The 11,962-nt window shown below is 60.5% G+C and overlaps 1 protein-coding gene across 3 annotated transcripts; it reads left to right on the forward strand.

Annotated features, from left to right (window-relative positions):
• Nucleotides 1–400: 400 nt before the first annotated feature.
• C5H19orf47 (chromosome 5 C19orf47 homolog) lies at nt 401–8,574 on the forward strand. Of its 3 annotated transcripts, XM_001515681.2 has the most exons (10): nt 401–456; nt 1,204–1,276; nt 2,977–3,064; nt 3,628–3,742; nt 4,413–4,494; nt 4,600–4,737; nt 5,773–5,919; nt 6,299–6,369; nt 6,471–6,813; nt 8,033–8,574. In XM_001515681.2, the coding sequence occupies exons 2-10, from the start codon at nt 1,258–1,260 to the stop codon at nt 8,122–8,124; spliced, it is 1,095 nt and encodes a 364-aa protein (XP_001515731.2). In that variant the 5' UTR covers nt 401–456; nt 1,204–1,257; the 3' UTR covers nt 8,125–8,574. The 3 variants fall into 3 exon arrangements, with proteins under 3 accessions (XP_001515731.2, XP_007661992.1, XP_028921130.1); XM_007663802.2 differs by having other exon boundaries at nt 6,471–8,125; XM_029065297.2 differs by lacking the exons at nt 401–456; nt 1,204–1,276 and adding an exon at nt 2,558–2,677 and having other exon boundaries at nt 6,471–8,125.
• Nucleotides 8,575–11,962: the final 3,388 nt, after the last annotated feature.

Here is an 11,962-nt window from a genome sequence, read left to right on the forward strand (position 1 = left end):
ACTGTGGCTCAGTGGAAAGACCCCGGGCTTGGGAGTCAGAGGTCATGGGTTCGAATCCCGACTCTGCCACTTGTCAGCTGTGTGACCGTGGGCCAGTCCCTGGGCCTCAGTGCCCTCATCTGTAAAATGGGGATTAAGTGGGAGCCTCACGTGGGACAACCTGATGACCCCGCATCTCCCCCAGCGCTTAGAACAGGGCTCTGCACCTAGTAAGCGCTTAACAAAGACCAACATTATAATTATTAATGAATGACGGGGGCTCCCCAGCTCCGACTCTATGCTCCCTGGCGGCTAGAGAGGCGCCCTCCCATCCCGGAAGTCTGGGTGAGGAGAGGGCGCTCTGGGAGGGAGGGAGAAGCCGCTTCCGGTGGCTAGAGCGGCACTTCCGGCGTGGCGGGAGCCGTGGAGGAGGAGGGCGGGTGGGATGGGCCGGAGGAGTCGCCGCCGCCCTTAAAGGTGAGGGGCAAGGGGGGGCAGGGCAAGGGGCTCCCCCTTTTCCCCGAGGAAGGGGCTTTTAGCCCTCCCCACCCCCACTCGGGGACCCCTTCCCGGGGACCCTCCCCCCACCAGCGGGGACTCAGCCTGTGCCCCGGAGGACCGGTCCTTTCCTAGCTGCAGCCCCCCTCCCTGCAGCACCGAGCTTCGCCTCCCTCCAATACTAATCATCCTGGAATTGGCGAAGCGCCCCCTCCGATAATAATAAGAACGAGGGTATTTATGAAGCGCTTACTCTGTGCCAAGCATCGTTCCAAGCGCGGGGGGAGATCCCCGCTCATCGGGTGGTCCCACGTGGGGCCCCCAGGCTTCACCCCCGTTTTCCAATCGAGGTCACTGAGGTCCGGGGAAGTGAAGTGACTGGCCCAAGGTCACCCAGCTGACAGGTGGCGGAGGCGGGATTGGAACCCACGGCCTCTGACTCCCAAGCCCGGGCTTTTGCCACTGAGCCACGCTGCTTCTGCAAAAAAGCTTTTTCAGAAAGGGGGTGGGGGGAGCTGGGACCGATTCCTGCTCGCAGGCTATTCCTGTATCCTGAGTCGTGGTCCAGGCACGCTGCTCCAGGCTCACATGCCCCTCTTCCTCCTCTCCCTCCCTTCCCTCTCTTTCTCCCTCCCCTCTCTTCCTCCTCTCCCTCCTTTGCTTCCTTCCTTCCTTCTCTCCCTTCCCTTTCTTCTTTCCCTTCTTTCCTTTCTCCCCCCGCTCCAGGCTGTGTTGGAAAGGAGCAAGTTGCCCATCCCCACCCCGGGAGGGTCCTCCACAATGGTGTCGGTCACCATGGGTGAGTGTCCACCCTCCTCCCGCCTCTCTGACCCCTGGGATGGGGGTGGGGAGTCCCTGGGCAGCGGAGGAGCGGTGACAGCTGCGACCGTGGGGAATGCCGCGCTGCTGGCGGGGCTGGGTGGGGGTGGGGGCGAAACTGAGGACTGGAGCCCCTTCGCTGCGGGACTTTGGGGATTGCTTGCACCTGTCAGGTAGGCCTTGAGACCGGTCTTCCCTTTGTGGGCAGGTGCACTCCCGCATGCCCCCTGGGGTCCCTTGCTCCATCTCCCTATCCTCTCCATCACCAGTCGGTCGTATTTCTTTGAGCTCTTACTATGTACAGAGCACTGTACTGAGCGCTTGGGAGAGTATAATAGAACAATAAACGGACATTCCCTGCCCACAACGAGCTTACAGTCTAGAGGGATGAGCTTACAGCCTAGAGGGTGGCATTCGCTAACTGCCGCAGTAGAGCATTCATTCAGTGGGAGCACTTACTGTGTGCAGAGCACTGTACTAAGCACTTGGGAAAGCAAAGTACAACTATAAACGGTGACATTCCCTGGGCACCACGAGCTAAAAGTTTAGAGGTGGGGAGACAGACGTCAGTACAAATAAATAAAATGACAGTTACGGGCATAAGTGCCGTGGGGCCGGGAGGGAGGAAGAGCAAAGGGAGCAAGTCAGGGCGACGCAGAAGGGAGAGGGAGAAGAGGAAAAGTGAGGCTTGGTCTGGAAGTAGCCGCAGAGTAGCCCTAGCTGGTTCCCTGCCATCGGCTCTCCCCGCACCGAGGGTGGTCGCAGCCCAGCCAGCTGTCTGTGCGGTGGCAAGCCCGTGCTTCTGCCGCCCAGGGCTCCACTGTCAGCTTGGCGCTTCAGGGCTCTGCCAACCTGTGCCCCCTCCCAGAGCCTGGGGCCGAACTGACCGGTTGTACTGGGCCTGTTCTGGGGGCGCGGGAAGGGGAGCCGGGCAGTTCGGGAGATGGCAGATGAACGGGCTTTGCGGGCGTGAGCCTCCCTGAGCATGAGGAGGTGGCAGGTAAACTGGGGGACAAGACTGGCAGGGCTGGGAGTTGGTGACGATGACGGTATTAAGTGCTTACTACGCGCCAGGCACTGCACTAAAGCACTAGGGTGGATACGAGCAAATCAAGTTGGATACCGTCCCTGTCCCATGTGAGGCTTACGGTCTCAATCCCCCTTTTACAGATGAAGTAACAGGCACAGAGAAATGCAGTGACTTGGCAAGGATCACACAGCAGACGAGTGGCAGAATCAGGATTAGAACCCATGATCTTCTGACACCCAGGCGTGTGCTTTATCCTCCATGCCCTGCTGTTGGGGATAGGCTGGCTGTGGCCAGGCAAGGGTTCCCAGAAAACATGGGATTTGGAGCTGAGAACGAGGAACCCACTGGCAGGTGGGGAGCGGGTGTGCGGGTTTTGGTTCTGCAACCTGTGCTCTAAGGGGATCTGGGATTGGTTTGGGGGCCCAGCTCGGAAAGCCAGCAAAGTCCTCCGTGGGTCAGCCAGTCAGTCATTTGTATTTATTGAGTGCTTACTGTGTGCAGAGCACTGTACTAAGCACTTGGCAGAGTAAAATAGAACAGTAAACAGACAAGTGCCCTGCCCACAATGAGCTCACAGTCTAGAGGTTAATGGAGGGGGGCGTGAAGCGGAGAGGGGGGGTCTCACCTGATTCCCTCCCTGCTTCTCTCAGCCACATCAGAGTGGATCCAGTTCTTTAAGGAAGCTGGGATCCCACCAGGACCTGCCGTCAACTACGCCGTGATGTTTGTGGACAACAGGTAGTAATGATAATGATATTTAAGTGCTCACTATGTGCCAGGCCCTGTACTAAGCGCAGGGGTGGATGTAAGCAAATCGAGTTGGACACAGTCCCCGTCCCACATGGTGCTGACAGTCTCGGTCCCCGTTTAACAGATGAGGTAACTGAGGCCCAGAGTAGTGAAGTGACTTGCCCTGGGTCACACAGCAGATAGTCTACGATGCCTGGAGAGTGGGAACGGAGACCTGCAGCAGGCACCTCCTCCAGCCCGGGCCAGGGGATTCGCAGCCCACCAGGCGTTTTGACAGTCGTATTGTCTGGGCGCCTGCCGAGTGCAGAGCAGGGGAATGCGGCGGGGAGAGCACAGGAGCACAGCAGAGGCCCAATCTCGCCCTCGGAATGGAATTGCCAGGAGGGACCGAGTGGGAGGAGTTGGAAGAACCCTTCTTGGAAGGCTCGGACTTGAGCCGATGGAAAAAAGGAGCCAAAGTGTGGCGAGCTGGGCTGAATTGAGGTGTTCCCCACCCCTTCCCTCGAGTAGGCTCGGTGGGCCCGAGTCCAGCGTCCCTCTCTCCCTGGCAGGATCCAGAAGAACATGCTGCTGGACCTCAACAAGGAGATCATGAATGAGCTAGGGGTGACCGTCGTGGGCGACATCATCGCCATCCTCAAGCACGCCAAGGTGGTGTACCGTCAGGTGGGTGCCCGTGGCCCGCTCGTTGATGCCAGCCGGGGAGCTGGGGTCCCAGGAGGCCAGTCCGGGCTCCCGGGCCCGCCCTCCAGCCTCAGAGGTCTGCTTCTCCTTCACGTCCCCAAACTATGTGTTTTGAGGGATAATTCATTTACTATTTATCGAGTGCTTACTGTGTGCAGATCACTGTACTAAGCGCTTGGGAGAGGACCATGCAACAATAAATAGACACATTCCCTGCCCACAATGAGCTTACATTCGGAATGGCCTTGGGGCCCCTCGGGCCGGGAGCTGGCTTAGCCCCGGAGCTCGCTCCTCTCTCTCTACCCTCTGCCCTCCCCCGTCCCCTGAGGTAGCCTCCACCCTGGCAGCCACCTCCTAGTTGGATTAGCCCGTCCTTGGGGAGGTCACTGACGTTACCCGTGGGCTCTTAAACCGTTCCTTCTGGCCAGGAGGGTCTCGGAGAGGAGTTGGCATCCTAGGTTTCCCCCTTAAGTAAGAGCCCAATTGAGCCGTCTGTGGTGCGGGCCCATACCCAGCTTGCATCGAGGGGGCCGTCCCCCGTCCAGGCAGCGTGTCAGTCCCCATGTCCACAGGGGCCCGGCTGTCTGGGTGGGGGCTTCGTCGTGCCTTGCTCCACAACCCGGGTGGAACCCCCAAAATTTGCCTTCCCCAGGACGTGTGCAAGGCGGCGACCGAGTCCATGTCCTCCAGCCCTGGTGGCCTGCAGTCGGAACTGAGGCGTAGTGCCAACTGTGGTGAGTGTGGGCCTGGCCGGGGACCAGGAGGAGGTGGCGGGGGAGGGGGGAGAACGGGGAGCCTGCTGAGGCCTCAGCGCTGACCCAGGCGCCCCCTTCTCCCAGCGGCCACGCGGATGATCGCCAACAGCCTGAGCCGGGATTCTCCCCCCTCCACCCCGGTGCGAAGGCCCGAAACTGCCACCTCTAAGATCTCCGTCACCGTGTCCAACAAGATGGCCGTGAAGAACGCCAAGGCTGCAGGTGTGGGGGGCGGGGGACGCGGGGTCAGGGGGCTGGCCGCAGGGCCCGTTCTCCGAGGGGCCTGTGGATGAGGGCCGATTGGCCCCAGGGCTTGCTCTCCGGGGTGAGGGTCGGGGCTGACGGCAGGACTTTCTCTCAGAGGGCGTTGTGGGGGTGGGACCAGGCTTCAGGGGTGAAGAGGACCATCTTGGGGGCTGTTAGGGCAGGCGGGACTGGGGACCCGGGAGCCGGCACTGAACCAGGCCTCCTAAACCTGGCCGGGACCCTTGCTCCGGGACCACCAGGCAGGGATGAGGCAGGAATGCCATCCCTAGGGAAGCTGTGCCCTCTAGCTCTTTGGAAGCACCCCCCCGCCAGGCCACCTGCCATTGGCCAGCTGGGTGACCTTGGGGAAGGCACTTAACTTCTTTGGGCCTCAGTTTATCTGTAAAATGGGGATGAATTATCGTTCCCCTCCCTTTTAGACTGTGAGCTTCATGTGGGACAGGGACCGGCTCAGACCTGCTTATCTTGTATCTACCCCAGTGCCTGCTACAATGCTTGGCACGTAGAAAGCGCTTAACAAATATCGTAATTATTATTATCTGTCTGGGCATATACCGGGGCAGTTTACCTGCCTCCGCCCCCCCCCCCGGAGCCTGGGGTCGGTGGGTGTGGTGAGGCCGAAGCCTCGGGTACAGCTGGGCACAGGACTGGAGGCAGGGTTTGGGGATGGAAAGGAGCCAGCTTCGTACAGGCGTGGGTGAACACGCATGTGGGGGGCTTCCTGGGAGATTATCTACGTGTAAGTTTGCTTTGGTGTGGGGTGCTTTCTAAGCGCTTAGTACAGCGCTCGGCGCACAGTAAAGCACTCAATAAATACGATCGCATGAGTGAATGTTTGAGCGTGAGGGTGTCTCCGAGGGCACGTGCGTGTGAGCACGCTTGGTGTGTTTGAGGGCTCCCTCCTCGGATCGGGTCCCCCGGGGGCGGGCAGGAGGGCAGGTCGGCAACAGGCTTGCTGCAGCCCCGCCCCTGGCCTCTCACCGTCCCCAGCCGTGGCCGACCCTGTGGACGAGAGCCCCGACGTCCCAGTGAAGCGGCGCCGGGTGACGGCGGAGATGGAGGGGAAGTACATCATCAACATGCCCAAGGGGACCACCCCGCGGACACGCAAGATCCTGGAGCAGCAGGCCGCCAGGGGTACTCAACCTGGGGCGCCTTCCTCTCGTTCACCCCCTTTCCAGAGCCCACCTGCCCCTCCTTCCCCCCGTCTCCCCTCTTCGTCCCCTTCCCATCGTCGGGGTCTCCTCTGTCATCTCTGGCACTCACCACAGTTCTGGGTCTCCCTCCCTACCTCCCGGTCCATTGTGGGATCTGTCCTGCCTCCCTCCCTCCCTCTCCACTGGGTCTCCCACGGAAAGTCTCTCTCTGAGCCCGCTTGGGTGCCAGCTGTTCTCCAGCTCCCGGAGCGGGGCAGGAGCCGGGCCGGGTGACGCGTTAGCCCGGGGGAGAGGCCGAGCGGCGGCCACCGTCCGGGAGGGTGGCCGTCCCTGACGACCCTCGGTCCTTGCCCCGCCAGGACTCCAGAGGACGTCCGTGTTCGACCGGCTCGGCGCTGAAACCAAGGCGGACACCACCAGTGCAAACAAGGTGGGGGTGGGGGAAAGTAGCTTAAAAATCGGGGGCCGAGCCGGGGCAGCGCGGTGAGTGGCTGACCCGCCTCCACTCTTCTCCCCTGCCTCCTCCCACAGCCCACCGGGGTCTTCAGCCGCCTGGGGGACGCCCTGGAACCCGAGGAAGACCGGGCGGCCGACAGCGATGACGACAGCAGCTCGGTGCTGCAGTACGCCGGGGTCCTCAAGAGGACGTCCAAGCTCCCGCCCAAGGACAGCCCCAAGCCCGGCGTCCCCGTCAAGGCCAAGGCCACCAGCTCCCAGGCCAAGCCGGCCGCCCCCACCCTCCGGCGGCTCGACGCCGGGCGGGGGGCTCCGGAGAGGAAGGCCGAGCCGCTCCCCAAAGTCAGCGTGGTCCAGAGACTGGGCAAGGCGGCCCCGCCCCCCGAAGCCCAGGACTGCAGAGTGACCAGCACCAAGAGTAAGTCCCCGGCCAGGTTCCGGCTCATCATTCAGCGGACCGTGGCGTCCGCGAGCGTCAGCAGCAGCAGCGGCGGCGGCGGCGGCGCCAGCGAGGGTCACGGTGCCCAGATGGACAACACGGGCCCCGTGAGCGTGTTCAAGAGACTCGGACGCAAGAGCAACTAGCCCCTCGCTGGCTGCCCCGCGGCCTCGCTGGACTCTGTCCGCGCTGCCCTCGGCCCCCCGCGGCCGCCGCGCCTCTTCAGCCGCGCCCCCGGGCCTGGCTCGGCCCGTCCCTGACGGTAGCGCCCTGGGTGGGCCGGCCCGGACCGAGCCAGCCGGGTCGAGGGGGCCTTCGGCCGCGCTGGGAGGGGAAGGTGTCAGGGGGAGCGGCCGGGCTGCGGCCGGGCCTCCCGGCAGGCCCTCCTGAGTGCCCGGAGATTTCCATGGGCCCATCTGGGGTGGGACTCCACTTCCCAGCAGCCCGTAGGGGTCACCGTGTGTGGCCAGCACGCACTCCGTCTCCCCCCAACACCCCTTACTTCTGGACCCACTCAACCCTGCTCCATTCCGGGTGAAAAGGATGGGGCTGAAACCGGCCAGGGTGGGGCCTGTGGACCACCTTTTTTTAACCTCCTCCTCCTCCTCTCCCCCCACGAAACACTTGGGTCACTGCAGTAGCTGGGGTACCAGGGCCCTCCGCCGCACCCCCTCTGGCCCGGTACCCGCCCCCGCAAACCGCCGAAGCGGATTGGAGAGACGGACTTTGGGATGGGCTCGGACCGCTCCCCAGCCCGAATCCATCCCCTCCTCCCGGGATGCCTTCTCCCCGGGTCCCCCCGTAGAGTGGGGCGACCGAGGGGCAGGGGAGCAGTGTCACTGGTGCTCTTCACCCCGGCCGGCCTGGGTACTCCGGGCGTTCGGCCCAAGGGCTTCTACGTGCCTGACATTGGTGTCTAGACCTTCGGTGGTCTCTCTGTGGCAGAGGGCGGGGGGTGCTCCTCCGCACACTGTGGGGGCGGAGGTGGAAGGCGGAGGGTGTCCGGCATCTCTGCCCCTTGCGGCCTTTCTCGCCACAACCCCGCCGGGCCGGTTGTGAAAGGGGAGGGTTCCCTGCGGGGAGGGGGCGGACCGAACGGCCCCTTCCCCGTCCCCCCCGCACACACACTTTGCTCCCTCCTGCCGACCTGCCTCCTTCACACTCTCATTTCTCTTCTGTTTCCTGTGCCGCTGGGAAGGCCCGCCCACCCGCCGCTCCCTGCCCGCCACCGTCCATCCGTTGAAGCGCCCTCGCCGCCGCCCGTGGCGCCCGGCCGCTCGGAACCGTTAGGACCGGCCGCCGGGGTCGCCGGGGGGGTCGCCGGGGTCTCCTCCCCCACCGTCCAGATGAGTTCGGGGGGCGGGGGGGACGGACTGGGGTCGGCGGCCGGGTCTTGGGGGGGGCGTGTGTGCGTGTTGGGAGGGTGATTGCGCACGGGTCCGGCCAGGCGAGCATCTCCCCTGCCCGACTCGTGGGTGGGGGAGGAAGGGAGGGGGGGAAAACCGGTTTTAATATATTTTTGTGACCTTCCTACTGTTTGCCCATATGGGGCAAAGTAGAAAATGTTTTTCACTGTAATTTTTAGACGTAGAGCAGTGTACCCCGTGTGGGCTGAGTGTTTCCTCACGCGCTAGAGAGACTGCTGAGAGATGGCTCCCCGCTCTGCGCGGCCGGGCCCGCCGGCTGGCTAGCGAGAGCCAAGCCCCTGTCGATTAAAAACCAAACCGCGAGTAAAGTGGCCCCGTCCCGCCTCCCTCTCTTCCTTCCTCCCCCCCGGACTCCTTCTGGCAGAGGGGGTCGCCAGCCGGGCATAGCCCTCCCTCCTCAGCCCCGCCTCATCGGGTCAACAGGCCCTCCTGTCGGCGGTCAGCGCGAGGGCGTCTCTCAACACGGGAGCTGCCCTCTCTGCCCCCGTCCCCGTCCGTTACCACAGGACCAGGGGGCGACCAACCGACCCGGCCGTGCCCCGTGGGACCGCGAGCTGCCAGGCCAGTTTCAGAGGTGGCACACTTCCATGTGCTGTACTCTATATGGGGGGGTTGGACACGGGGAGGAGGAGACACTGCTCTCTCTTCTTCCCCTCTCTCTGTCCTCTGGGAGAGCCAGCACACCCGCTTCCACACTTAGTAGCCTGTCCTCGGAGCTAGGAATGGGGCAAAAGGAGGAGTCGTCAGGCGGTCGTATTCATTGTGCGCTTACTGTGTGCGGAGCACTGGGCTAAGCTCTTGAGAGTACAATACAACAATAAACGGACCCGTTCCCTGCCCACAGTGAGCTTACAGTCTAGGAGGGAGATAGACATTAATGTAAATAAATGACAGATATGGACGTAAGTGCTGTGGGGCAGGGCGGGGGCGGTGAAGAAAGGGTGCAAGTCATGGCTGCATAGAAGGGAGTTGGAGAACCAGAAAAGAGGGCTTTTTTAGGGAAGGCCTCTTGGAGGAGGTGTCCCCTCAATAAAGCTTTGAAGCGGGGAGAGTAGTTGTCAGACATGAGGAGGGAGGGCGTTTCAGGCCAGAGGCAGGATGTGGGTGAGGGGTTGGTGGTGAGATAGATGAGACTGAGGTAGAGTGAGTAGGTTGGCATTAGAGGAGCGAAGTGTGCGGGCTGGGATGTAGTAGGAGAGTCGCGAGGTGAGCTAGGAGAGGGCAAGGTGATAGACCGCTTTGAAGCCCTTCCCTACCTCTTCCCCTCTCAGTCTGATGGGAGAGTCGGCACGGCCATTGCCCCAGTCACTCCGCGCCGGGAGCTAGGAGAGGGGCGGAGGAAGGAGGAGGGTCAACCTGTGCCCTTGGTGGGCGGCCAGTCTGCGAGGGAAGGAGGGATGCACATTATGTTGGGCACGACGGGAGGGTCGGGGAGGACGTGGCTTCATTTAAGGAGTCGTCGGGTCCAATGCACGCAGACCTATGGAGGTTCTGATTTATTAAGCCGAAGCTGCGATCTACTGACAGGTTTACAAGCGAGATTAGAAGAGGAAGTGCTGACACAAAACCCACCTGGATAAGAGCTTGGCCCGTAGAAGACTCATTCGATTGAGTGTCCTGGCTCTCCTGCCTGCTGGAACTGGAAGCTGGGGGCTATGGATTTTTGCAACCCCATTGCACTGCTGTGCTAAGGGAAGCCCCCTGTGCCCCCCAACCAGCCCAGGACTGTGGTCTCCCCAGCTTGCAAGAGTCACAATTCTCTGGCCTACACCTGGCCATCTAGACTGTAAGCTCGTTGTGGGCAGGGAATGTGTCTGTTTATTCTTGTACTCTCCCGAGCGCTTAGTTCAGAGAAGCAGCACGGCAGAGTGGATAGAGCATAGGCCTGGGAGTCCGAAGGTCAAGGGTTCTAATTCTGGCTCCCCCACACGTGTGCTGTGTGACCTTGGTCAAGTTCCTTCACTTCTTTGTGCCCCAGTTCCCTCGTCTGTAAAATGGGGACTGAGACTGTGAGCCTCATGTGGGATAGGGACTGCGCCCAACCCAATTTGCTCGAATCCACCCCATTTGTTAGTACAGTGCCTGGCACAGAGCGCTTAACAAAATACCATAATTATTATTTTTATAGTCCTCTCCCCACAGTAAGCGCTCAGTAAATACGACTCAATGAAAGAATGGGGAAGCAGCAAGGTTTGAGGTGCTGTGGGACACCCATAAAGATGCCCTAGAGGCTGGAAGAAATGTGAGATAGGAGAAGCAGTGAGAGGTCAGGGTAAGTAGGACGGACATCGGCCACCGGACAAAGAATGTGCGGCCCTCTAGTGAGAAAGTCCGGGACTACTTACTGAACGCTAAGGGATGGGCTGGAGGCCTCTAACGCGCGGGCCGAGGGAAGTTGACGTCAGACTCTGATTAGAGTGGAGGCACAGTGCTACCTGCCTTGCAGCCCAGTGCTAATTGATGCAGTGGGGAATGGCTCAGTGGGAAGAGCCCGGGCTTGGGAGTCAGAGGTCATGGGTTCGATTCCTGGCTCTGCCACTTGTCAGCTGTGTGACTGTGGGCAAGTCCCTTAACTTCTCGGTGCCTCAAGTGACCTCATCTGCAAAATGGGGATGAAGACTGAGCCTCACGTGGGACAATCTGATGACCCTGTATCTACCCCAGCGCTTAGAACAGTGATCTGCACATACTAAGCGCTTAACAAATACCGACATTATTATTATTAAAACAGCCCCGAAAGGTGCCGGGAAGTTGTCAGTGCAGCGCTCTCCCCGAGGCAGAGGGTTGACTGAACTTGGGCAGAAGCAGTGTGGCTTGGTGACAAGAGCACGGGCTTGGGAGTTGGAGGTCGTGGATTCTAATCCCCACTGCCACTTTTCAGCTGTGTGACTTTGGGCAAGTTGATTGACTTCTCTGGGCCTCAGTGAACTCATCTGGAAAATGGGGGATGAATAATAATAATGCTGGTATTTATTAAGTGCTTACTATGTGCAAAGCACTGTTCTAAGTGCTGGGGTGATACAGGTTGCTCAGGTTGTCCCTCGTGGGGCTCACAGTCTTCATCCCCATTTTACAGATGAGGTAACTGAGGTCATTCATTCATTCAATAGTATTTATTGAGCGCTTACTATGTGCAGAGCACTGTACTAAGCGCTTGGAGTGAACAAGTCGGCAACAGATAGAGACAGTCCCTGCCGTTTGACGGGCTTACGGTCTAATCGGGGGAGACAGACAGACGAGAACAATGGCAATGGTCCAGAGAAGTGAATAATAATGTTGGTATTTGTTAAGCGCCTACTATGTGCCGAGCACTGTTCTAAGCGCTGGGGTAGACATAGGGGAATCAGGTTGTCCCACGTGGGGCTCACAGTCTTAATCCCCATTTTACAGATGAGGGAACTGAGGCCCAGAGAAGTTAAGTGACTTGCCCACAGTCACACAGCCGACAAGTGGCAGAGCTGGGATTCGAACTCATGAGCCCTGACTCCAAAGCCCGTGCTCTTTCCACTGAGCCACGCTGCTTCAGCTTGGGAGTCAGAGGTCATGGGTTCGAATCCCGGCTCTGCCACTTGTCGGCTCTGTGTTGGCAAGTCCCTTAACTTCTCTGTGCCTCAGTTACCTCATCTGTAAAATGGGGATGAAGACTGTGAGCCTCACGTGGAACAACCTGATGACCGTGTCTACCCCAGTGCTTAGAACAG

The sequence above is a fragment of the Ornithorhynchus anatinus genome, chromosome 5, assembly GCF_004115215.2.
Source record: "Ornithorhynchus anatinus isolate Pmale09 chromosome 5, mOrnAna1.pri.v4, whole genome shotgun sequence".
Taxonomy (NCBI): domain Eukaryota; kingdom Metazoa; phylum Chordata; class Mammalia; order Monotremata; family Ornithorhynchidae; genus Ornithorhynchus; species Ornithorhynchus anatinus.